Source organism: Lathamus discolor, chromosome 5 (assembly GCF_037157495.1).
Source record: "Lathamus discolor isolate bLatDis1 chromosome 5, bLatDis1.hap1, whole genome shotgun sequence".
Lineage (NCBI taxonomy): Eukaryota > Metazoa > Chordata > Aves > Psittaciformes > Psittacidae > Lathamus > Lathamus discolor.
Genome location: NC_088888.1, coordinates 97,015,090 through 97,039,885, shown reverse-complemented (window position 1 = coordinate 97,039,885; position 24,796 = coordinate 97,015,090). Strand labels below are relative to the sequence as shown.

Genomic DNA, 24,796 nt, shown 5'->3' with positions numbered 1-24,796 from the left:
GAGAGGTTGGAGCACGGGAAGAGGATTGTTAGAAAGCCACCAGCAAACATTAACAGTCACACGATGCTGGGTTTTCACTGCTGTCTTTTTACTTACTTTTTTTAATCTGAAAAATATAGCTGGATACTTGTGACTTCTTTTTATTTAGGGTTTGGGGAAGTTCATGTGTAGGATTGGAAGATAAGGCTTTCAATCAAGTGATTAGAAATTTGACCTGACAAATCTATAATGGCTCTAAGTCTTAATGCGGTTTGTTGTATCCTAACTTTGTCAATTAACTCTGTCAATTTAAATTTCTTATTTTGGTAACAATTTTTGTCCTATTGAAATAATTTCCTGTAGCAAACTCTTCCATGTCCGACCAGTCACTCAGACTGATGTGTACAGAGCAGATTCCAAGGAAATTCCTAGGATATTCCAGGTATTTAAATTAATGATTCTAACACAGTAAAGAACCAATCTCACACCTTGTAAAAAATACTTCCAGAACTTTGTCTAATTAAATATTTACTAAAAATTACTGGAAACAAAAAGATTCTGATGCGTTTCTTCAATCTTTGTACTTACATAATGACTATGAATTTACATTTATCATCTAGGAGTACTGAGATTATTTTGCTTTGATTCTAGATTCTATATGCTAATGAAGGAGAGAGCAAAAAGGAACAGGAATTTCCTGTGGAGCCCATGGGAGAGAAGTCAAATTACATTTGTCACAAAGGACATGAGTTTATACCTACTCTTTATCACTTTCCAACCAATTGTGAAGCTTGTATGAAGCCACTGTGGCATATGTTTAAACCTCCTCCTGCTCTAGAATGTCGCCGTTGCCATATCAAATGTCACAAAGATCACATGGATAAAAAAGAAGAGATTATAGCACCTTGCAAAGGTAAGTGGCAAGTGTTTGAATACACACATAGTTGCTGGAGTCATAAGGTGTTCTAATAGATGAGAGGATTCTAGTAATGACACCAACTAAACATAAAGAGGTAGGGTTTTTTTTTATTAGTACGTAGCCATCAGAACCTTTCTAAGGGTGTCTACATGAGGATCAGCCTATTGCTGTGAGTTAATGGCATGTGGCCAGTGTACATACATGCCTGTTGTGTTGTCAGCCTTGTGCAGTAAAGCATGATAGATACAAGACTGCTCACAATGCGAGCTGTGCTGCATTGCTGTGTGAAACAATAGTGTTAGTGCATGTTATGAAATAGATAACAATCAGTGAAGTTTACTGTGACTCACATTACTTGTTTTCTTGGGCACATCTCTTTGTGTTACCCTTCCCTGTTCTCTTCCATGTGAGTGTGTATCTTCCATAGTATGAAGTTGTTAGCCCTAAAATGTAAGGGGGCACTGTCAGCAGCCGGGAAACTTAAGGTTTGGCAAAATCGTTTAGCTTTCAATTTCTCTGCTTGATTCTCATTGTGTTGCCTGTGAGAGAACAGTAATCTGTCAACTAATTTTTGATGTTGGGACATGTTTAGAATAATAACAATATTTTTATTTTAAAAATTCTTACTACAGTGTACTATGATATTTCAACGGCAAAGAATCTACTACTGTTAGCCAATTCTACAGAGGAACAGCAAAAATGGGTGAGCCGACTCGTGAAAAAAATACCCAAGAAGCCTCCAGCACCAGACCCCTTTGCTCGATCTTCTCCCAGAACTTCCATGAAGGTACAGCCAAACCAGTCCATCAGACGACCAAGTCGACAGCTTCCTCCAAACAAACCAAGGTGACACCAGAGCTGCTATTTCATTTATTGGTTTAAACATCTGACTACAATTAATGTCAATCTGTTAATAAGGATAATTGACCACAAATGTTGTGGACTATTGACATACGTGATCTAGCATGTCATCTTCTATAAACCCGAGTTAAGTTAGGAGAGCACTATGTTTGTTCCCTTGTTTAAAGGACTTCGTATTACCTGTTAGTTAACCCTTCTGTACTGATAATGTATTCCATTGCTCCTACATGTAATAGGTAGAACTTGTAGCATCCTACAAGTCTCTGGCTTAATAGTTCTTGTGAACTGGCAGGGAAGATGGGGTTTATCTAGGCAAAGAGTCAGGGAGAGGGGCATGAAGGTTAAGAAAAGAAAATTAAAAAGAAAATAAGGTTTGACAATATTAGAGTTGGCCATTGCTGTACCTGATTGGAAGTTGAGCAGTGAAGTTAGGTGCTTGTGGTTCTAACGAACCTTGGAGAGAACTGAGTGCCTTTGAAAAAGCAATCTAGACAGCCTTGCATGCAGCAAAGACAACATGTCTTGTTTCTTATTGCTTGCAGGCATGTGTTTGAATTCCTGCCCTGCTCTTAGGTTAGGTACCTGATTGCAGATTTGTCTGTTAACGTGTGTTTCATCTGACCAAATCTGTATATCTCTGCATCTGACTCCATTTACAGGTCATGTTTAGGAAGAGTTGGTTTTAGGTTTCCCATCCTCCTAGTGTAAAAAAGGAGCATGCAGCATGTTTCTGGGTGTCTACAGTGAAAATCTAGTTCAGATGAATCTCGCTTTTGCGTCTCTGCCCACACGGGATGTACAGCGTGGAGCCCATTGCTGCAGTAAAAAGTCATTTGAGCATCACTTGTGCTTCTTGAAAGATTGGACAGGGGGTGGGGAAATCATCATTTGTGAAGTAGCTGGAGCACTCACCAAAGGGTTTAGAGTTGGTTTCAATCCCTTATTCAGCCTAGGACTTATGCTGATGTTTCATCATTCCCAAAAGAATAGTCTTATCAAGTTCCTCTGTTTTTGGGGGGGGGGGGGGGGGGGGAATGTCCATACAAAACCTAGAAATCTATTACTGGATCAGTTTTAAGGGGCAAAACCCTATAGTGTATTTTGGAAGTGATAGCATTCTGCAGGGTAGTGCTCATGTGATTGCACAGCAGAATTTCTGGGGTTTTTTTTCAGTTTCCTTTTTTCACCACCCAGAGCACTTGCTGATACTTGGTTGTATCAGTCCCCAGTTGTTGACGGCCTGTGAAAAGTTTGGTCTGACTTCTTTTGTTTGATGCAGTATTCCAGCAGCAATGGACATTCAGCAAAGGCTTAACATTTCTCTCCAGTGAAGTAGTTTGGCAGGGGCTAGGCAGTTTTGCTGCCTTGCTCCTGTGACTAGAGTGCCACCAGTACCTGAACTGGCTGGTTGAAAACAGGGTTGGGTGAGTCACCAGGGTTCCAGTGGAGAACGCAGGGGAAGCGTGCCCTTACTGGGATGCTGCTGTTGTGGCTTATGCCATGAAGAGTTAGATCTTAAAACAATACTGGTATTTTAATGTATGGAAACGCATAGCAAAATGACTCAAACTCTTTCACTTTCCTCCTAACTTCCATATAGTCTAGTTTTTGGTGATTTACTATGCATATTTAGAAGAAAGTCAGATCTCATAATTTGGATTTTAAATGCTTAGGTATTATTGTAACTATGAAGGTAAAAAATGTTTTAATCACTACTCTTTATGGACCAATTGAAGAGGGTTTTTGTGCAAAGCTAAGCAGAATATCTATGATAGGACTGAACCACGAATCAAGGAAACATGCATGATAGCTCTGGGACAAGTAGAAAGTTGACATAGAAAGGGTATATTATACATTCTGATTCTTTTTCCACAGCTAATTTTAGATGTTCTGAAAATAATCTTTCTCCTTCTAAAACCGTTCTTTCAATCTTCATGACCTTTTTTACGCAATGCTGTCATAACACAGTATTTACTTTCACCATTCTTTTTACTTGTGGTCCTCCTCCACTACAGATTGGTCTTGAATGGGTTTTTTTAGCTATGTATTTTGTAATGGTGGGAAAAGGAGGAGGATGAATATTTTTGTGTGTAAACCATTTTATTTTTGCAGTTAAACTTTCCAAGTGAGCTTTGCAAATGTATCTAACAGATGGAAAAGTGTAGTTCTGTGAGGTCATGTCACCTGTCATCTTAATAATGCAGTTTGGTCCAACCAGTGGAAATCTGTATGGATTTAAACACTTTTAATTAGAAACCACATCCTTGTATTACTGTAATTGCTATGGCCAGTTTATATCTGACTGGTGCTACTGTGGGGCTTTCATGCAAGGACTTACTATATGGAATAATAATTTTCTGTTACAAGCTTCATTAGGAATGAAGATGTAGTTGCCAGTTCAATCTGGGGACTTAGTGGCTGGGCAGGAGCTGGAGGTGAGCCAGCAGTGGGTCCTGCTAGCAAGGAAGGCTCTGGGACTGCACCAAGAGGAGTGCAGCCAGCTGACTGAGAGAAGAGATTATCCCTCTCTGTTCACTCCTTAGTCTGCAGTAAGATATTGCCTCTGTGTTTGGGCCCCCCAGCTCAGCCAGCGACTGACAAACTGGGAAGGTCCAGCGGAGGCCACCAGGATAGTCAGAGCAGAGGCTTGAGGGAGCTGGGCTTATTCAGCCTGGATGAAGGACAGCTCCAAGGGGGTATCAGAACAGCCTGCCCCCCTCCCTGCAGGGAAGGTATCGAGGAGACAGAGCTGGGCTCTTCAGTGCTGCATGGTGGGAGGGGGAGAGATGAGGGGCTTGGTTCACCCAAGATAGATTCCAAATGGATAAAAGGAGAAGCCAACACAGAACCCAGGAAGAAAGACAGGCTGGTGAGGATGGATGGGCTCCATCTCTGGAGGCTTTCAAGACCTGACAAGACAAAGCCTTGGGTAGTCTGGGCTGGCCTTGTGGCCAACACTGCTTTGAGCAGGAGGTTAGGCTAGAGGCCTCTAGAAGTCCCTTGCATCCTGCATCATCCTGCAAGTGCTGGCCCTGCTAGGAATTTCACACAGTGATTGTTTCTCCGAGGTTTTCATGGCTGTTATTCTTCATGATGATTTAAGAAAGGGCAAACGTGTGTCAGATACAGAGCACATTAATTTCTGGTTATCCTTTCAGTTGGATTGTGCCAAAAGGCTGATGCCAAATTAAAAAAAATTAAAAATCAACTTTAATACGTTGTAATGCCTAATAAATTCTTAAAGTGTTTTATAAATGACAGTGACCATAGTTCATATAACAAATGAATATTGAGCCTTTTGGGGAATATAGCACGTTTGAAAGTGTAACAACTTTAAAACCTGAACCCCCCCCAAATCCATTTTGTTTAAAGCATCTGATTATTATTAACATTGTACTATGTTGCAGTTAAACACACTGAATGCTCTGTGCTCTGTTAGGGTAAGGTTTCCATCTCTGCCTCCTATGGCTGATATATAATCCTGATTGAGCTCACTGGAGGAATGATTTGACTGAGTTTCCTTTCATGTAGCTGTAGCAATTGAGAAGTTTGTACTTAACATACTTGTCTAACATCATTTGTAACAACAGAAGGAGATGAATGCTTCTAGACACTGATTCATCCTCTCCCAAAATAAATGCCTATAATAAGTAAAATGACTCATTTGCTGACAAGGTTTGACTCGCTGGCTTGCTTTGTTCTAGAGTGACCATAGAAGGAGCGCAGGCAGTGATGCCTAGAAAACTAGTTGATACCTTGTCTGGTTTTGGCATTGCTTAGCTTTAAATAGTGAGCTATGTTTTATAGGGTAATCCCACTGAATTTGGGATACAATAAAATCCTACTGTATCTCTTTGTAAATTCAGATGATACTGGCTTATTTGATATTCTGTTCAGCAGTGAAAATTGCATGGGGTTTTAGGAAAAAATGTTAGCTTTATGTTACTGTCTGGAAAGGGATAGCAGGAGAGCATAAAACTGCACCTCAGTCAACAAGAACAGCAGCAAACCAGAAGGCAGTTAATGTTATGAAATGTAAATCTTGGTCTCTTCATAACATTGGTACTGAAATTTTGGGGGGACTAAACCCAATATGGTAAGTGTTCTACAGCACTGAACGATTTGTGAGATAAATTCCCAAATAATACAACATTCCTGGCTTACATGAACACTGACTGACTCTTGATAGCCCACGATAGGTGAAGGAAGGAACCCACCTACTTTAAGTCTTTTACTTAAACAGGTTTAGTGATAACAAATGGAATTTTTAAGTCTTTTACAGAAGTGTGACCCACATTAAACATCAAACCCTCCTGTTGCAGATTACTTGATCTGGCATTTAAGGACTGGGATTGGTCATTTGATGATGTTGATGATATTGATGATGATGATGATGATGACGATGTGTTTGATTTCTGAAGAAGTATAAGGGGTAAATCTAAACAGAGAGGAATGGATTTGTTTGCCTTTGACTACAGCATGCTTATATTGGGCTTTGTTTCTCAAAGCAGAGAAAACACAAGATCTCATTTTAATATTTTAAACAGTAAAAATGAGATTGTGTTCATGATGATGATGAATTTTTAAAGAAACCATTTTTATTAAAACTTTGATAGTGTTTTTATCTTTCTAATATTAGGTGTTTTTTCAAAATTCATGTCTGCCTGCCTGAAAAAAAACCCTAAATCTGCTGTTGTCAGAGTAGTTGGTCACCAGTGGTACCAGTACTGCTAACCTCTGCAGATAATTCTTGAAGGCTAAAAGGGAGACTGTAGCGGTTGGATATGTAGCTGAAATAGAATTGGTATTTGCAAATACTTTTCATTTTTCAGCTTTTAACATAAACTGACTGGTCTGTGGCTAGCAGACATGAAATCAACAGAGTTCTGCATTTTGCCTTTCTCCCTGTGTTCTGAAGTGAGTTTGACTTGGCTTTTCTTTGCAGTGCTGTGTTTTTGGGGTACCTAACCATGCATTTGAAAACTTATGTAAACAAATGGGATTTGCAGCTTCTGTCATGTGGTTTCCTTGACTGCTTTAGCAAAGATATGGCCATTTCATTGATCTAATTTGCCCTGTGGCTTACTTAAATATGCAGTGTGAATGTACTGGAAATAGAGAGAACAAAACTTTTCTATGATAACTATTTTATAGTTTTCAATGTTTAATCATTTTACATGTTGATGCAAGGTTATGTTTATACAGGAAAAAAAACAAATTAAGTGTTAAATTCCTGAGGATTCTTGTAAGTAACATGTGACTCAGCCTCATAAAAGAAGGGGGGATGACAGCAGCAGTAGCGTTGCACCTCAGTTGTCTATTTGGTTATATGAGATACCAGCTCTTGGTTTAACTTGCTTAGTGTTTACAATAATGCGCATTGTGTTAATTAAATATACTGCATCTTTATGTATTTAAAGCCTATAGATTACTAATCTTTTAGAAATGACTGTTACACTGTGCATATTGTACGTTACCCTCATACATTACAAGGGGGTTTAATCAATTTGGGATCATAATACATAAGGATGTACTATACTTAAGTAATGATGCTGCTGAAGGCACAGGAATGATGTTTTCCCCAAGTATGCTGATGAGCCCATCTTAAATGAAGACTTTGAGGAAGTATATTTGTGTCAGATTTACATTCGCTGCATTTACTGACCAAACTTCCTGCTTCTTTTTCAGCTAACTGCTTTCCGTGAATGCAGACACAATTCAAGGTGATAATTTTCTTCCTGTTACAGCAAGACTGAAACATACCCCAAAATATATTAAAAATATATATATTTTCCTGAGAGATTGTGCTATATATATCAGAGGTTTACATTTTTGCTGCAATATAAATTACTAATCTCTGAGGGTTTTCCTGTATTCCCCTGAGTGACTGATCAAAAGAGGAATGGTTGGTAAATAGTAAAAGGATATGTTAGGTAACCTTTTAAACTGTGTTCCACAAAAGCTTTCTTGGCAAGACACATACACTACATTTCATAAAAGGATCGAGAGGAATGAATATTAAAATGGAAGAAACTGACTTTTCAGCTTTCGTAAAGATGCCACCAGCATGTCTGCAAGAAGAACAGGAGGAAGATCCACCACAGTGATATAGACTGCATCTGTAAGAAGTGACCATTATACTGTGTATATATATTGTACTGTAATACTGCAAGAGGGTTTTAAAAATCTTTCCACTTTATTTTTTTATGCTTATTAATCAGATACCGTTACTTATTGCAGTTGCAACTATGCACTTGTATAAAGCCATAATGTTGAAGTTTATATCATTCATACACGTCTATCAGAAGCTGCATGTCAGTGTTCAGCAGCTAGTACAAGTTTGAAGTATATAGTAGTTTCAGCTACATCATCATGGGCAGTCCTGTTTTACCTGTCTAATTGCCTTAATTTAAATTTCTTTTTCCAAGTTTTTTGCCCATTCTCTCTATTTAAGGAAAAAAGAAGGTTTACCAGCTCTTAGGATGCAATTTTGCTTTGTGGCAGAAAAAATAGTGCACTATTTTTACACCTAGTAAGTATATCAATGTCAGCCTATTTTGAATGTATATCGACTGGTTTTAAGGGTGGAGGAAGTGTTGGTTACAGAAACAGCATCTGATACCATTGGAGTTACCTGACCGTTCGCTTGTACATGTAACTGCTCATCCAGCCCTTTTTACGAACCTCAATATTAGTTATTGACTTGTATTAACCCTCATTAAGTGCTATGAAACTTCATTTTGCCTTGTTTTTGCATACTCTCCTAGATGTGTTTTTTATTTCTGGAAAACAAGAAAAGAATCTGTGACTATTTTTACATTTCACAACACAATAGCCGAGGACTGTCACAACCTTTAAGTAGAACATACTGTAGGTGTATTTTAAACTTTTAAATCTGGTTCTCTAGCACATAGCTGTAGGCATAGGTAAATATTCCAGTAGTGTGTCTTGAGAACTGATAGCTGGGAAGAAAAGGCCTCAGAGGCACTTAATCCGACTTTTTTTTAACTTGGAGTTGTACAAAAAATATAATTTATGTGGGCTCATTCACGATGTGTTCATAATTATCCCAGAAAATGCATGTTTTATACAACTACAGTATGCGATGTTAAACATATTGACAGTAAAAAAAATGTAGTCTCCTATTTGGTCTCTTTATATATATAAATATATATATATATATTTAAAATATATATATATATAAAATATTGTGTGGGAGTGCAGTAATTTAAAATATGATCTAACACTTCAATGAAGGAGGACATTTCACTTTAAAAATTGTTTGTTTGTATTTTGTTTTAAAGCGTGTTGAACTGTTTGGAAGGATAGGACCATGATTTATTTAACACTATCATGAAAGGTGGACTTGGAAACACTGAAATACTGAAAACGAATAAATATATTTACATTTTGTAACCTCTGCTACAGTTCAGCTTAACAGAGCCAGAATGTATTCAGTCTTCTATTTATGCACTCGCAAAGTAAACTGTTGTTTGTGAGTTCTGAAATTCAAAACTAGAACTTTCGTACCATTTCTGTAAGGTATTATAACCCAGCACACAGCTAGTGTTTTTTCCCTGCTTGTTTTGATTTACAGAAGTACGGCATATTTTTAGGCAATGCAGATTTGCATAGAGTACAACATTAAAAATGTATACAGTAAAACTGTTTCCATTCACTGAATGCATAAATATTTTATATATATATATATATATATAAAAGTTACATTGTGGGAAGTTCTATCCTTTTCTGAATTGGAGAATATTATATATATATTTTTAAATAAACTGAGTAAGGTAAAATAGTTCCTGAACTTGAGAAGCTGGTAATTAATTGAAGTATTTAAATAATACAGGCAAGTGCTTTGGCAGATACAGGAATGGCGAGGGTTGCTCAAAAGGAAGCCAAGCAAAGCCTGTGTGTGGAGGAGGCACAGGCTCCTCAGGAGCTCTTTTGGCAGGCCATCAGGGGCTGGGGCTGTTGCGCTTTCTCTCCTTGGCTTGCCCATATGTACTGTAAATCCCTGGGGCCTTGTTAAGCCGGTCATTTTAGGAAGTACACTGTTTTACTGTATTGTGGCACTCCTCTGTCCTCCTTCATGCAGTTTGTCCCAAAACGAAAGAACAGCATGAGCTGTGTTGAGCTGCAGTGTAGAGATTATTTGGTGAATGGTATGATGTGCCCGAACTTTTTGCCTTCTGGTTTTGTGCCCAGGACACAAAAGAGCAGCAAAGCTGCTCTTCTGTTCTTACTTGTCGTGCTCAAGACAGAGCTTCCACCTGCTGATCTATGGAATGTAAAGAACTTTTAAGCATTAGTTCCTCAAAATTACATTGTTTCTTTATTGTCCAGTGGTAACCTTTCAGAGTCTTTGAGAGAAGAGCGTATTCCTGAACTAAGCAATATTTATCTTAGTCACTGACGATTAAACACTTTTTGTAAGAGGGCTGTCCCATCAAAAGTATGATGTAGTGTAAAAACCTGCTTATTTTACCCTGGTGCAAAGACTGGATTTTTTTTCCGTGACAGAGATGGTGCTTGCCTTGAACCACTTCCAAGGTAGAATGGGATAGTCGACAACTTTAAGGTGTCTCTATGCCTGGTCTTGCTATATGGCAGGAAGCACCGAAGGTCCCTCTGGACTCGGGTCTCTGAGATTGCCCCGGTCTCACAGTTGCATCCAGCACAAGTGACGAGCTGGCAGGTTCTTACGGTGATACTTATTGTGACTCCCAGACACCTACTTGACCTCAACAGCCATCATCTCCAAGACCTCTTTTAAGTGTCTTAGAACTCTGGCTCACAAGCAAGCAAATTAAATTCAGTACAAACCAAGAATTTAATAACATCCTATTGTAAGGTTTTTTTCAGCTTGCTTACATCCCAGACTGGACATTCTTAAACCATTATTAGTGATGAAGGTAACATTTCGTGTTCCGCTTTATATGAATCTCAAATATCAAAGAATCTGGAAAGGAATAAAACAAACCAGCTTGAAAAGAATTAGCAGGGAAGTAATTACTGTTTATCATCATGGAAAAGACATGGCCGAGAAACCACCTAATTTAAACTGATTTCCACATCTGTGTAACTCTTCTTTTGTAGTAGCTCTTCCTGTGGGCTCTGAGGTGTTATTTCCTTTTTTCTTTTTCCCTGTTACATGTCCTTAAATGGATAATGATTGTTCAGTGCAGGAAGTGTCATTTTACCTCATTTAAAGGCGTGAGTGAAGGCTTTCTACACATTATATGCTGTTTAGGACCTTTTAGCTAATTGTGAATGACTTTCTCCAAAGAGTCAACCCACTCTAAAATCCAGTTTTGAGCTCTGGCAGTTGAGTTGTATGTCCGCCTCCTCACTGCATTCCTTTCTGTCATACTGTAGTAGATGCAGTTGGCAGAATCAGGCTATGGAGCAGCTATGTGCACAGCATAATGCAATGGAAAAGGCTCAAGGGTCAGACAGGGACTTCCAAGCAGTCCAAGCACTGGCATCTTCTGCTGGATTAGCGTAACACAAGGAACAGGTATGTCTACATGGTGTTACTCTGCGCAGAGTGCTAAGCGTCACAGAGGCCCATAGGGTAGGGGAGAGGATGGGTTTGCATTTGTCTGCAATGTTCCTGTTCACTGAGTACAGTTCAGAAATAGGCTTCTGGGAACAGTAAAGTGTACATGTTTTCCAGTGTCTGCATCCTCACTGTCAGACCAGCAACATGCTGTCTATAGAATCGTGCCCTCACTCTTTTTGGGGGTAGTAAGTCTCAGGATAAACATTCTGTCTGACTGTTAAACAGATGTGTGGCTCAGTACAGCTTGTAGCTTACCAAACGCAGTTGCAGCTCATCGTATTCATGGCTGCAGATATTTGGGGTTACCTGGTGGGCTGCACTAGAGTTCAGGCCTTGTCTTCCCCCTGTCAAGAACACTCACGCTGACAGTCCTGGCAGGACTCGCACTTTCTCACCAGGACAGGAAAGGCTGCATTACCTCGTAAGCATGTTATGAACCGGTGCAGGGAGATACCGAGTGTATAACCAGGCACTTGAGCAGGACCTGCCAATGGAGACATGTCACTTCCTGCCCTGGGGATGACAGACACTTCCTGAGTTAGCCACACTGCAGTAAATCCGCAGTGCTGTCTGGCCCTGCCGGCCTTTGGGCTGCTGCTGCGTTACATGGCAAACAATTTGCTGTGCCTGCCCCGATGCTGTTGAATGACAAGTTTAACAAGATTCATCCTCCCCGTGTGTCTTGTCCTTTAACCCAGCCATGAAGATCACAGTTTATGCACTGGAAAACCACAGGGGCTGTGTTCTCTTAGGGCTTGCCCAGGACTTGAGCACGTCTGCCTCTCCAAAGTGACAGAAATTGTTCTCTGGGGAAAAAAAAGCGTGTAGAACTTTTGCTACCTTCTGATTTGTTCCGTATCTCTTGCAGCTTGAATGAGAACACGTGGTCCAGCTTTCCAAGTCCAAAAAATTACCTTAAGCTTGTGAATTCCCCAGCCTTGTTTCTTTTCCTCAGTCTTCCCCCCCCCCCCCCCCCCCCCAGGTTTCTGAAATGCTTTATTCAAAATATGTTAAGTAACGTGTTGAGAAGTTTTCTTAATTGCATTTTCAGCATTTTATGATGAAAAAAACCAACTTGCACTGCTGATCCTCAGACTGAAAATGGAGGTCTTCAATTTGCTACAGCATCATTCAGGAGTATAAAAGATGTCACTAACAGAGAAGGTTTGGACTTTACACAAATCTTTATCAAGAAGAGGCTATAATTAAGAAAACGAGACAGGAAGTGTTGGTTGTTTTTTTTCTTTTCAGATGCTGGAGCTCTTTAGCGTTTTTCAGGTGAATGCACAGCCTGATGTTTCAAGTATTAAGGTGAAAACTGCCAATTAACGACCCATAATGAGTATTTAATTTTCTCTCCATATCCGGAAACAAAAATTAAATGCAATGAAACTTAACTGTAAGAATGACATTGATCAGTCATGAAGAATAGCATTTATTAACAAGACCTGGAAAATACATCAGATGCCACCTGCCACCATTTAGACCACTTCAGGTATTTTACACAGCTTTATGAGAATCAGTTAGAGGATATTTGCAGTTACTCTCTCAACCAACATAGAAACATTCATTTTACTGGAGCAGTGAAACGTGTTCATCTTCAAGCTTGTTCTCGAGAATGTGAGATACGTGAAATCATGTCCACAGATGCATCTCTTCCCACCACTTCCCACTCAAATGGGACCTTACAGAGCAGCTGTGCTCTCTGAGGGTAAGGTCTCGCTCTGACTGTGGAGTGTGCTCTGGCACAAACAGCTACTTTTGCTGTTGCAGGGGAGATCCCCCTCTTCCACAAGAGTCCTGTGATTTAGTGTCTTGCAAGGAAAACCTGCCTCAAGTGATGTCAGTGCAGCCTGTCACTAGTTATAAAGGGTGTCAAGATCAAGGGTGCCATGATTTTAACCTGTCAATCATCAATAATACTGTAAGAACCCTTGAAATACCTATCTTTTCATTTTGGAAAATGAATTTTGATTGTTCTCCAGACAATCAAATTGTTTGGAGTTTTGACTGAAAAGGCATTACTTCCAAAAGCAAAATCTGTTAACAGTTCTCAAGATCTTCTTTTCACCTTTTTAAATATCACAGAATCATAGAATAGTTTGGATTGGAAGGGACCTTCAAAGGTCATCTAGTCCACCCCCTCTGCAATGAGCAGGGTCATCTTCAACTAGATCAGGTTGCCCGGAACCACATCTGGCCTGGCCTTGAATGTCTATAGGGATGAAGACATTCACACCCATCACCTCTCTGAGCAACCTGTGCCAGTATGCATATTGATTAGCATCTGCAAAGTAAAAATTTAAATGAAGCCTGTAAGTTCTTCAGCAAACTTAGCACAGGCTAAAAACTAACAGAGCACAGAGCAGTATCTTAGCTGTGAACCACAAGGGAGGAATCAGTGCTGCACACCTAAAAGTGCGTGTACGGCTAGGCCACTCACCATAGGGACTGCATTTGGGGAGCCTGCGTATCGGTTCAGGAATTCCTGCTGTATTCAGTTTTTAACACTTGTTCAAAGTTTCGTTACGTACTACACATTCTAGTCTCTGCTGTTTCCAAAACAGTATGTTCAGTGAATGAGAGCTCAGGTTGAAAAATTAGAATTCAGAGCTGAGGTTTTACTCTAATCAAAACTGGTTGTATTGAGGAAAGTGACTGGGTATCCTGTGTCAGCTGTGCAAACTGTGTTAAGTGTTTCATGTAAGCACAACAGTCCCAGCTGGATTTGTGACTTAGCAAAATACATTTAGAACTTGATTTTGGATTTGGCCTTGACTTTAGTTTTCTTCATCCTAAAATACAGATAATTAATGTCAAACTAAGTGAGTTGCTTGCAGGAAGACAAACATCTGTTGTTTTTCATACTCCCAGCAGATGAAGAAAGATGAATTGCTATGTTGGTGCAAAAGTGAAGAAAATTGCTTATATGTAACCAGGAAGTACTGAAGTGATACGAGAATATATAAACATCTAAATATTAAATACCTTGTTCATTTAGTAAAAAAGCCCACAGAAAATGTGATACCAGTGAAGCTTGTCTTAAATGATGAATAAAAATATGCTGCTTATATTAAGTATCTTAGCAGACTTATTTCTAAGAGAAAACAAGTATGACTGTACTAAGTACGCTTAGGGGTGAATACCAGGCTTAAGAGAGAGAGGGAGCTTCCTCGACCTTTCTTCTGTTGTTTAACCTTAATTGTGTCAAGGGTTTTGATGGTAACTGTGGTATGTGCTGAGCTGTGTCTTCTAATCAGTCTTTTTAGTCTTCCTGTAGTGCAGGATTGTGGCTGTGACCCAAATATTGAGAATGAGCATGGTTATGAAACGGATGAGAACTAAAAGGGGGGAAAAAAAATAATCTTGTAAGCATAAATCAGAACATGTCAACTGTGGTCATTTTCAGAGGACAAGCTGTTTTCTAATCTTCACTGGTCTGCAAATAGGCTATAGGCTGGGTCCCATTCTGCAACTCTTTTCAGTCAATTAATTCAGGAACCCAGAAGCAATCTGAGTAAATATAGCAGAGGGCAGCATTTAACACTTAAAATTTATAGCTAAAAATAATATGCTACAGTACCTTTAACAGTCCAAGTCTTGAGTAGCCTCATAAAAATGTGTATTTACACCAAAAATTTAACTGAGTTTCAGCTCATGTGCCCTTTATAACTGTGCGTGTTGTTTATAATAAAGGGATTATTCTGTAGTGTCATCTGTTAAGACTTTGGGGAGACAGGAAATACTTGTATCTGTCTGATTTTAATGAGAGGAAATCTGACAACTGAGAAAAAAGCAGGGTTTTTAACCAAAAATGTCTCTGCCTGTGAGTGCACAACTGGAAGTGTAGGTATTGCTAATACACATTTGATATCTGCAATATTCACAGAAATGTGCACAAGATTTATTTTCAGAAATATGTGATATTTGACAGTTTCATACACCTGTATGAAACCAAGAGGAACATGCCAAAGTGTTCAGTTAGAAGTTAAATGAAAACATTTCCCATTACAGCAGCACGGCATCAATGTTTGCTGCCATCTTTTCCATGCCCCAGTACATACTGTGCTGAATTTTTAAAAGCAGCTACAACCAGAGCCAGCTTTTTACATTCAGGATGTTTTTCTCCCTTCCCTCCTCCCCTAAATACACCTCTCTTGCTTCTCATCAGTGTTAAGTGTGTAGCTGTGGGCAAACTGAACTTGATAACTGATCCAGACTAAACATCTGTGTGTGCATTATGCCAGTTTTTTGGTGAGCCAGTTAACTGCCTGGCCCCACAAAACTCTTCCTCTGGCAAAGAGAAAGCAGCAAGCATAGGGGTGGAAATGAGTGACTGAGCCAGGGACTTTCTTTTCCTGAGGAAGAGCCACTTTAACTGCTTGTAAAACCACAGCCTTATTGTGCTGCAGTGTGCTGCTTAAAAAATAAGTAAATAAGTAATTCCATTCCAGTGATGTTTCTAATGAAATACCAGTTTTGAACCAGAACAAGGAAGGACCAAATAAAGTACAATGTGATTTTGTTACTGGTCTTACATCCACCAAGTCTTGTTTTGAACTACTTACTGAAAAATCTGCTGCATTCCTTAGCTCTTTCAGTTTTGTCAGGATGGTAAGCAGCTGTTCAATGAATCTGCTTCATGATGAAGGCGGATGCAAATTACATATTTTAAGCCAGTATTTTTTATATCTTACCAGCCTACTATTTCATTTTCAGCCTGCAATAAACTTTCTGAATGTGCCTAAAACTATTCATATACTAAGAGTTCTAGAACTTTAGATTTCTAGAAGAACTTTTTATTGCACAAACCCCACGATAACAAAAACCACTATTTGAAAAACTAACACTCAATTATTATAGTTTAAGTTGTATTTTACTAAAAATATTTATTTCTGTCTTTAAATATTAAAGATTTTTAATGATTTATTCTGCTACTTTCATAATTAAGTTGATTTTTTAATGCTTTTACTGTTTGGAAAAAAAAATTTTTTGGACCACTTGTCACCAAGCAATAAGCGTAAGCAGGTTTGTTTGCTTTCCCCAGGTATTTCACTGATGTGTAACCCTGTGCTCCTTTCTTAGCTTTAACTTCTTTCCTCACAGTGCTAGTATACCAAGTTCATGGTTTGGTCTTCTGAGACCAGATAACTGCATTACCTTGGAAAGACAGGCAATTCCAGACTTTACTCACCCCCGAGATCATTTGTAGTCATTATGGTTGTAAATATCCTTGCTGTAAATTGAATGAATTCTTATTAGTGTATTAGATACAACATGTTTATACCCTCAAAAGTGATGAAATACCTTTTTTTCAATAGAGGATAATCTTGTATAATACTTCCATAATAATATACACTGTAGAGACATTCCCACTTTTTGTGCATCACTGTTTTGGCTTCAGAGATCAAGCTCTCAAAGCTGTGTGACATTGTATGGTCTTTTTTTTAATGAGAAAATGACTGATATGATTAGAATTTTCTGTCTATCTCACTGGACTGGATGTGGGCAGAGTTTACTGCTCCTCTTTCTGTTCAGCTCTCTCCTCCGGTAGCTGCAACTGAGCTACACCCACAACCAAGTTAGCATGACTTGTCCATTGTGAATGTTCACATGATTGCTTTGGGGCTTCCGCAAATATGAGGAATCCAGCTTTCCTGCCCACAACAAATCTAAGCATTAATTATTTCACATTTGCAGCATATTAAAACCATTTAGAAAGTTCACTGCCATTGTTCAGTGAACATACCGCAATTCATAATTATGTTTCACAGGGCAATAGATGCAGCATCACTATGTTTTATAATAAGAACATTCTGAACCAGTTTTGTGAATGTGACAAAGAGTCTTCTGACAAATAGCTGTAGAAGAACTGTTCATGCAGACCACTAGCTAGTTAACACGTGAACTGTACAAATCACTGTTCTTCGTATGTTCTTAAATTCGTCTCCGTTTAGAAACATTTACGCATAGTCACAGTATTAAACGTATTTAGCAGTAAGTGTGTATCTATTTAGAATCACAGAATAGTTAGGGTTGGAAGGGACCTAAAACCATCTAGTTCCAACACCCCTGCCATGGGCAGGCACTCCTCACACTAAACCATGTCACTCAAGGGTCTGTCCAGGCCAGCCTTGAACACTTCCAGGGATGGAGCATTCACAACTTCTTTGGGCAACCCATCCCAGTGCCTCACCACTCTCACAGTAAAGAACTTCTTCCTTATATCCAATCTAAACTTCCCCTGTTTAATTTTGAACCTGTTACCCCTTGTTCTACCACTACAGTCCCCAGTGAAGAGCCCCTCCCCAGCATCCTTATAGGCCCCCTTCAGATACTGATGACTTCTCAGAATTAGTGTTGTCTGACTCAAAATTTAGTACCTTTTCATGCTGGATCACTAGTAATTTTATTAAATCCTACAACATTGAAATTGTTTCCTTGTGAAGACGCTCTTTCAGGTATTTCAAGTATACCAGGTTCTCTTGACAATAGTTGCATGTTTTCTAAGTGAAAATGTCACTGGTGTCAATGATAAAACTTGACTTCAAGACCATGTGTTTTATCTGAATCCCAGAAGCTGGCGATAAGGGAAACTCTTATTAGGCAAGATTTTTACCTACTATGATTGAGTAAAGACCTACTGAATGAGGCATTAAGAGGTACGGCTTTAAAAGAGGAAAACTCAGTGATACACACCGAGTTGCCCATCGCTTACTTGCGCAGGTATATGCAGACATACTCCAGGTCAAGGCGCTGACTTGTCCAGAATCTTTTGTCTGCCAGAGACACTGCAGCTGAGCCAGCTTACTGGCCGCACTGATGAATGTACACAAATTCTGAAAAGCAGATGAAAAAAAAGGAGAAAGAACCTCGTCTCTGCCATTGCACTACCTGAGTGTTTAGCTTATGGCTGTTAGCATGTAACTCACCAAAAACCGGGATGAGGTTTTCATTTAGAATAAAAAAATACATATGCTTTTTCAGTATTTGTCAACTCAAGCGTTTCAGCTTCTTACTTAGGAACCATGAAGCAAAAAATTGAAAAAAAAATAAATAGTTGAAGTTGCCAGGAAAAAGAGACCAATTTCTAAGGTACTGCCGAGAAGGAAACTCAAAGAGCACAACTGCTACTACTGTTGGCAAATGCTTGATAGAGGCAAATACAGTAAGAAGCAAACAAAGAAAAAATCCTCTCAACCTGCTACATAAAACTGTTTATACAAGTTAGCTAAAATGAGACTGGTCTAGTCTAAACAGCAAAGTTGATTTAGACCATCTGTTACCATTATGTCTGGCAAACTAAACCATAAAAGAATGAGAAAACTGACAAGAATGTGTGGAAAATTAGTCCAATTGCTGGGAAAAAAAAAGAAAGAAGGGAACAGACTATTCACTCTGTCATCCTTTTGAGGGGGGATTTTGCAAAGGCAGCAGGTAGAGGGGACCTCCACATGCCCAGATTTTCCTTGCAAGCAAGGATCACTGTTAGGGTTAGAAGCTTTTATCCCCATTTTTATCATCTTTTGCATTGGCAACTCCAGTTCATCTCAATTCAATTTTAACTTTCTTCTGATTAAAAGGGAAAAAAATTCTTTAACCTACAAAAGGCATTATCAGATGATAGCTTCCTTGCAAAATTCTAGGCCAAAAGGGAAAAAAGATCTTGTGAAATATTTAACATTTCCTGTATCAAATGCTTTGACTGATGCTCTATTACTTTCCTCTCGTGGTAAAGTTTACTAATCAGGATTATGACATTACAACTAAAGAGGCAATATTTCTTCACCAGCTTAAACCTTTGCTAGTTTTAATTAAGGCACCACAATTAACAACCTTAACCTCAGAACGTAATTCCACCCACCCACCTGAGTCTCTTGCCAGTGCTACTCACAGAAGTGAGAACCAGCTGTATTTGAAAACTGGCTGGTTGTTCTGAAAGCTAACCTAAACAATGAATTCTTCTAAGGACAAATATAAGGAAAGATTTCACTGATAAAGATTTCCAGAAAACAATCTTTATTTCATATGAAGACCTAATTTCAAATAATCATGCAGCACTTACCAAGGCTAGGTCAATTATCCACTTCCGCAGTGTTATCATGTACCAGCCCCCCCAGAATCTTAAATTATGTTAAGGTTCATAGCACTGAAAATTCTAGGATTCCAAAAGTGCCTGGGGAATTAGATTTTTTTAAACATCTGGATAAAAACTTATTGAAACTTTGTAAGACTATACAATCTACATAAAACATTAAGCACGGCTTGAAACACTAAGTATTCCTATTTTTCACGCTGTCTTTCGTTGAACAGTGCCTGGAGTTTCTCCAGATCTGCTCCAAAACACAAGACTTGAGATTTTAAATAAGCCTCAAACACTGCTGTGTTCATCACAGCAAGTATAATCTGCGTGGGTAGGAATCCAAGAAAACAGATTCATCATTTCCACCCTGCATCTCTAGCAAAGATGGAAATGAAGAATTGGTCTTACTCCTTATCAGCTGTGGTCCTTCTAAAGCACATAAAGCTTATGTCTTGTAGATATTTACTGTGATCCCAGAAATCAGCATGTAAATGTGGAAGGGTGGCTGAAAATTATTTACAACAGTAGCACAAAACAAATGATGACATCATAGCTGCTATGCAAAGAACTACCAAAATTCCCAGATTTCAAAGGATACATGACTGCATAGAACAAAGCTCGTTTCTTGTTTCCATTGAAATGCAGAATAAACAAAACGAGAATGACATCTGAAATAAATAAAAGATTGCTTGTCACAGAAGGGAGAGAAGGGTCCAAATGCACCACTGGGCACCACATCTATGGAAACTTGTATCTTACAGGGTTTTGTCTCTCAAATTTGATTGTGTCTAAAACACTGTAAACTCCAAAATGAAGCTTTTCTTAAAGAGTCTGGAGTGTTTATAATGTTTCTCTCCCACGTGGAGTCACGGGATAAAGGATGAACTTACACTGCAACTCCATGTGTGTATTAGATCTTTCTCTTCTACCCAATAATCTATTTTCATAAAATTCATAAGAATTCAATTACATTGGCGATATTCATTCCCTCTTTTCCCCAACTCCAGCTAGAAGTAGTCAGTAGATTAACATCACTGCACTGGAGTACTGCACCTACATGCAGATCCTTTGAGTGCTGAATGAGCCCTGTTTTATTTCCAAAACATGGCTTAAAAAATTACCTTGTGCAATGATGATGGGATATTCCAGGTATGTCTGCAGGGGGTAACCATAATAGATCTGGTACCTCAGAAACACAAGGAAGCTGAACAGAAAGACACAAAACAGCGTGACTGTACAAAGGAGCAGGACAGATACTTCACAACTGCTTTTTTACTGGTTTGATTGTGCCAAAAGGCTCCAGACAGATGTAGCACCTGCTGTCAAACTGATCAAATGAACATGAAGCCAAAGTGCAAGGCTGATAATTCTATAGTCTACTTCTGTCACCCTCGAACAGAGTAAGAGGTAGAGAACTGCCCACACTTCTTGTCCAGGTCTTCACGTCACAGTGTGTAAGGTATAATTTTATTAATTACAACTGATGACAAAGAGAGACCAGACCTAGAAGATACGTTCACTTTGCAACTGCCTTGGCACCTCTGTGATAACTCTTCATTTCTTTACTTATGTTTGCAACTCAATCTATACATTCAGCAAGTTTACAGGAACAGAAAACATCTTCCAAGGTGTCTAGACCACACTGATTGCCCAGTGTAGCTGCGCTGCTTAGACTAAGAGCCTGTTCTTTACTGCATAAAACAAAGGCAGTTCACCTTCCTGCCATTCCACAATAAAGCATCTAAAAGGAATTTAATTTTTATGACATTTTCTTTACTGTCTTCAACTTTCATGCAAGCCCATGCAGATAGACAGAAACTTCAAGGCTGCAGAAAAAAACAGAAAGGACTCTTAGGGCATAGTTTTATGTGAGGAAAAATTTATGGGTTTCCAGTGTAGAGGGATGTAATAGGGAACTACTTGCCTTGTAAGAAACTGGCTTTTACAGAATTCAGAATATCAGAACTTCCTAGAAGCCTTTAGGTCAAATTAGACTTCTTGCCATCAGCACCATACTTCTGTGTCACTCCTCTGCCAGGTCACTGCATGCTGACTCTGCAGAACCATCCCAGTTTATACCAGTAGCTCCAAAGCTCCCTGCAGCTGCAACATCTCTAAAGGTTGTGGGATAAATAACCCACTAAATAAACATATAGTCCTAACAGAGGTTTAAAAAAAGCTTTGCTGCAACTCTTTCAAAATAGTTCTGCCCAGAGCAGGTGCAGATCCTGCACTGGTGTGGGTACTGTGGTTATCACATAGGCGCTGAGGATATATTTACGGCTTCTCCCTGCTCTTCTGAAACATTCTTAAAAAGCCTTTCTAATGCACACCAACTCACATGATTCATTTTAAAACGGTACCACTGCTTTCTGGCTGGGAGGTTAGTTATCTCTTCTGGAACTAGAATTTAGTTCACTACTCTGAGGTGTACTAAGGGTAAAAAGCAAACACAAGGGTTCAGTGCCATGGATAAACGTGGCCTACGAATAGCCACAGCGGAGACCAAGACAGTTCTGCACAGCTCCATGCAAAGACATGTCTGTATGTCCAAGCCTCTGCAGTGCCAGAGCTGGGTCAACAGTTGCTGTGCCCCTAAGGGAAGATGAGACACAGGCACTTTCAGAAACAAAGTATTAACTTTTGTGAGGTGATTTTTCTGAATAGAAAGCCCTTTTCTGGCTTGGTGTGGAGGGCTACATGTTCTGGCCATCTCCATTCCCCAGTTCAGCAAACATGCTGCTCTTCGACGTACTTTCTCTCACATGCTTGTAGCCACATTCGAATCACAGAATGGTTTGGGTTGGAAGGCACCTTAAAGCTCATCTCATGCCATGGGCAGAGACACCTTCCACTAGACCAGGTTGCTCAAAGCCCCATCCAACCTGGCCTGGAACACATCCCGTACATGAATGTGCATGTACATGCACTTATTTCTCATTCCATGCAATCCTATTTAAGCAAGATTTAATAAGCCTACCCCATGTAAGGTTATTACAGACTGACAAATCTTTAGAACTGGACGTGGTTTATAATTTTCTTAAAGAATGATTATGTTTTACATATTCGGATGAGAGAAGCCCGTCTAACTAGTACAACTACCTGCACAACCTGGCACACGGACCATTTAATAACCTGAATACATGACATAAACCAAACCAGCAGGTGCTCCCTCCAGCTACACTGGCTGTGTCACGCTGGTTTGGGGTAAGTTTAAACAAAAAAGAAAAAAGGCGAGTTTCCCTTTAACGAGCAGCGCGGAAACACTTCAAAACGGCCAGTCTCTGCTCCAAAAGCCCGTACGCCCAGGGAAGCACACTCACATGACAGGCGAACCGGGAGGGGGCAGGCTGAGCGGAGGCTCACCGTGAGCTACAAAAGGAGCAGTGTAAAACGGCGGCGAGCAAGGACTGCTCTCCGGCCCCTTCGCCCAGCCACCCGACACACTCTGTGCGTGCCCAGCGCTGCTAAGGCACAACTCCATCACTGACTGCCACCGCCGACCTGCCCGCCCGCCGCTGAGGGAGCGAGCCCCAACGGTCGTCCCGCCGCGCGCCCCCTGCGCTGCGCGCGCAGCCCCGCGCAGGGATGGGGAGCCTCCATGCTGGCCCCCGGGCTCCCCGCCGCGGCCTTACCCGGCCAGCTCCAGCAGCAGGCTGCCCGTGCTGACCCCCCGCGCCGACCCGGCCGCCAGCACGGCTGCCAGTTGCGGCAGCTTGATCACGGCGCACACGGCCCAGGTGCTCCAGTGTGCTAGGTCCAGCAGCGTCGGCGCCATCCCGCTGCGCTGCGCTGCACACTCGCGGCAAGCCGAACTGGGCAACCCGCGGCGCGGTGCGGTGCGGTGCGGTGCGGTATGGCGTGGCGGGGTGTGGTGGGGAGCTCAGCCCGGCCCGGCCCCAGCCGTCATGGAGCGCTCATGGCGCCCGCGCTGCCCGGGGCATAGGGCGTGGGGCCATGGGCTCGGAGCCCAACCGGCCTGCAGGGAGAGGCAGGCCGGGCCCGGCCCGGCCCGGCAGCCGGCGTCCCAAGGTCGGCATCAGCCCCAGGCCTCGCCGGTCCTGAGGGCCGCTGTTGGCAACCCCGGGGGGGCCGGTGCGGTTTCCTCAGGAAGGGGGAGTGCTTCCTGCAGCACCGCGGAGAGCGGGGAGCAAGTGCGTGCGGAACCAGGTCTCCGGGTGTCTCCATGCATCTGGCTGTGGGTCTACCCACACGTCACGATCCCCGGTGTAGGGGCCGAGAAACTATGAGATCCAGGTTGAGAGCGCTGGCCCTGGACTTAGTCTTTATTGCCTTAAAGCCACGAAACAGTAGTCATCATATGCTGTGTTGATTTAAACAGGCATGGGCTGTGTTCATCTAGGACTGGTGTTTAGCTCTTGGTTTGGAGCTGCAAGCTGGATTTCAGTTTTCTAACCCAAAGTGGAGTCACCATGGTTTCAGGACATGCTGTGGTGCTGGTTCCTGCAGCAACAATGGTGTAGTACTAACAGCAGTTGGTTTGGTTGCACATAAGGAAAGTTAAGGAAAATTTAATGTTCCTGAATGCCGAACTTGTCAGCTTATCAGAGATGGAGCAACTTCACCGGAACGCACACCTACCCACTATACACAGTTATGCACAGAAATAGTAAAGCACAGTCTTTAAAGCTTCTGTACTCGTCAGTTTGTCAGAACTGAACAAGAGCAATTATCCAAGGAATATGCATTCGATTTGATCGTGCGCATACAGAATCTTGGCTCTTTCATACCCGCATATGGCTAGGACAACTCAGTGTCAAATCCATACCATTAATAAGATTTTTACCTACAGCATAACTTTAACAGCATTGCTTTAACATGAGGGATTATTTTCAGGCATAACATTTCTTCCTTTTCATTTCAATGGGAGTTTCATTTCTGTATGCCGGATAGTTCTAGCACAGTTTAGTTTCAGCTCTTTTGCATTTCTCACAAATTGTTTTCTGTTTTGATAATATGATTTGACAAACCTGTTTGCATTCATTCCACATACCTTTTTGTGGTATTTTAAAACACTGTTTGATTTGTGAGTCATACTGCCCTCTGTAATTCAGTCATTAAAGAAGACATTTAGAAATACATAAAATCTCAACACTCTTGAAATAAATGCCCCTCATACAGATTTTTAATTTTAAAACTGTGTTTCTGTTAATATGATTTAAATTAAGCTCTTCAAAGACAATAAACAATAAACAAATGAAAATTTTAATATAAAAATGAAAACTGTTCCAAGATCTTCTTGGTAAACCAAATTCTCAGCCTTGTGGAAGTATTGTATACTTGAAATAGAGTGGAGTAATCCAGTAAAGAAGATGAAGTTACCTCATTTAAAATGAGGTTTGGGGTGTAGTTGTGTCTGTCA

The 24,796-nt window shown here is 40.5% G+C and overlaps 2 protein-coding genes across 3 annotated transcripts in view; one reads left to right on the top strand and one right to left on the bottom strand.

Annotated features, from left to right (window-relative positions):
- Nucleotides 1–14,401, top strand: part of ROCK2 (Rho associated coiled-coil containing protein kinase 2) — a 105,055-nt gene extending 90,654 nt beyond the window's left edge. Inside the window, exons 29-32 of one of the 2 annotated variants that reach the window (XM_065681628.1) lie at nucleotides 343–421; nucleotides 631–892; nucleotides 1,531–1,744; nucleotides 7,448–14,401. In XM_065681628.1, the coding sequence (XP_065537700.1) occupies nucleotides 343–421; nucleotides 631–892; nucleotides 1,531–1,744; nucleotides 7,448–7,451 (559 nt within the window). In that variant the 3' untranslated portion in view covers nucleotides 7,452–14,401. The other variant, XM_065681629.1, reaches the window with a different exon arrangement.
- A 163-nt stretch (nucleotides 14,402–14,564) lies between these two features.
- SLC66A3 (solute carrier family 66 member 3) lies at nucleotides 14,565–23,453 on the bottom strand. Its single transcript, XM_065681627.1, is given in 9 exon segments — nucleotides 14,565–14,671; nucleotides 16,525–16,566; nucleotides 18,049–18,169; nucleotides 19,396–19,453; nucleotides 20,012–20,081; nucleotides 20,535–20,617; nucleotides 23,049–23,355; nucleotides 23,358–23,430; nucleotides 23,433–23,453. Coding segments are annotated over 9 exon segments (864 nt in total). The 3' UTR covers nucleotides 14,565–14,582.
- Between the last annotated feature and the right edge of the window lie 1,343 nt (nucleotides 23,454–24,796).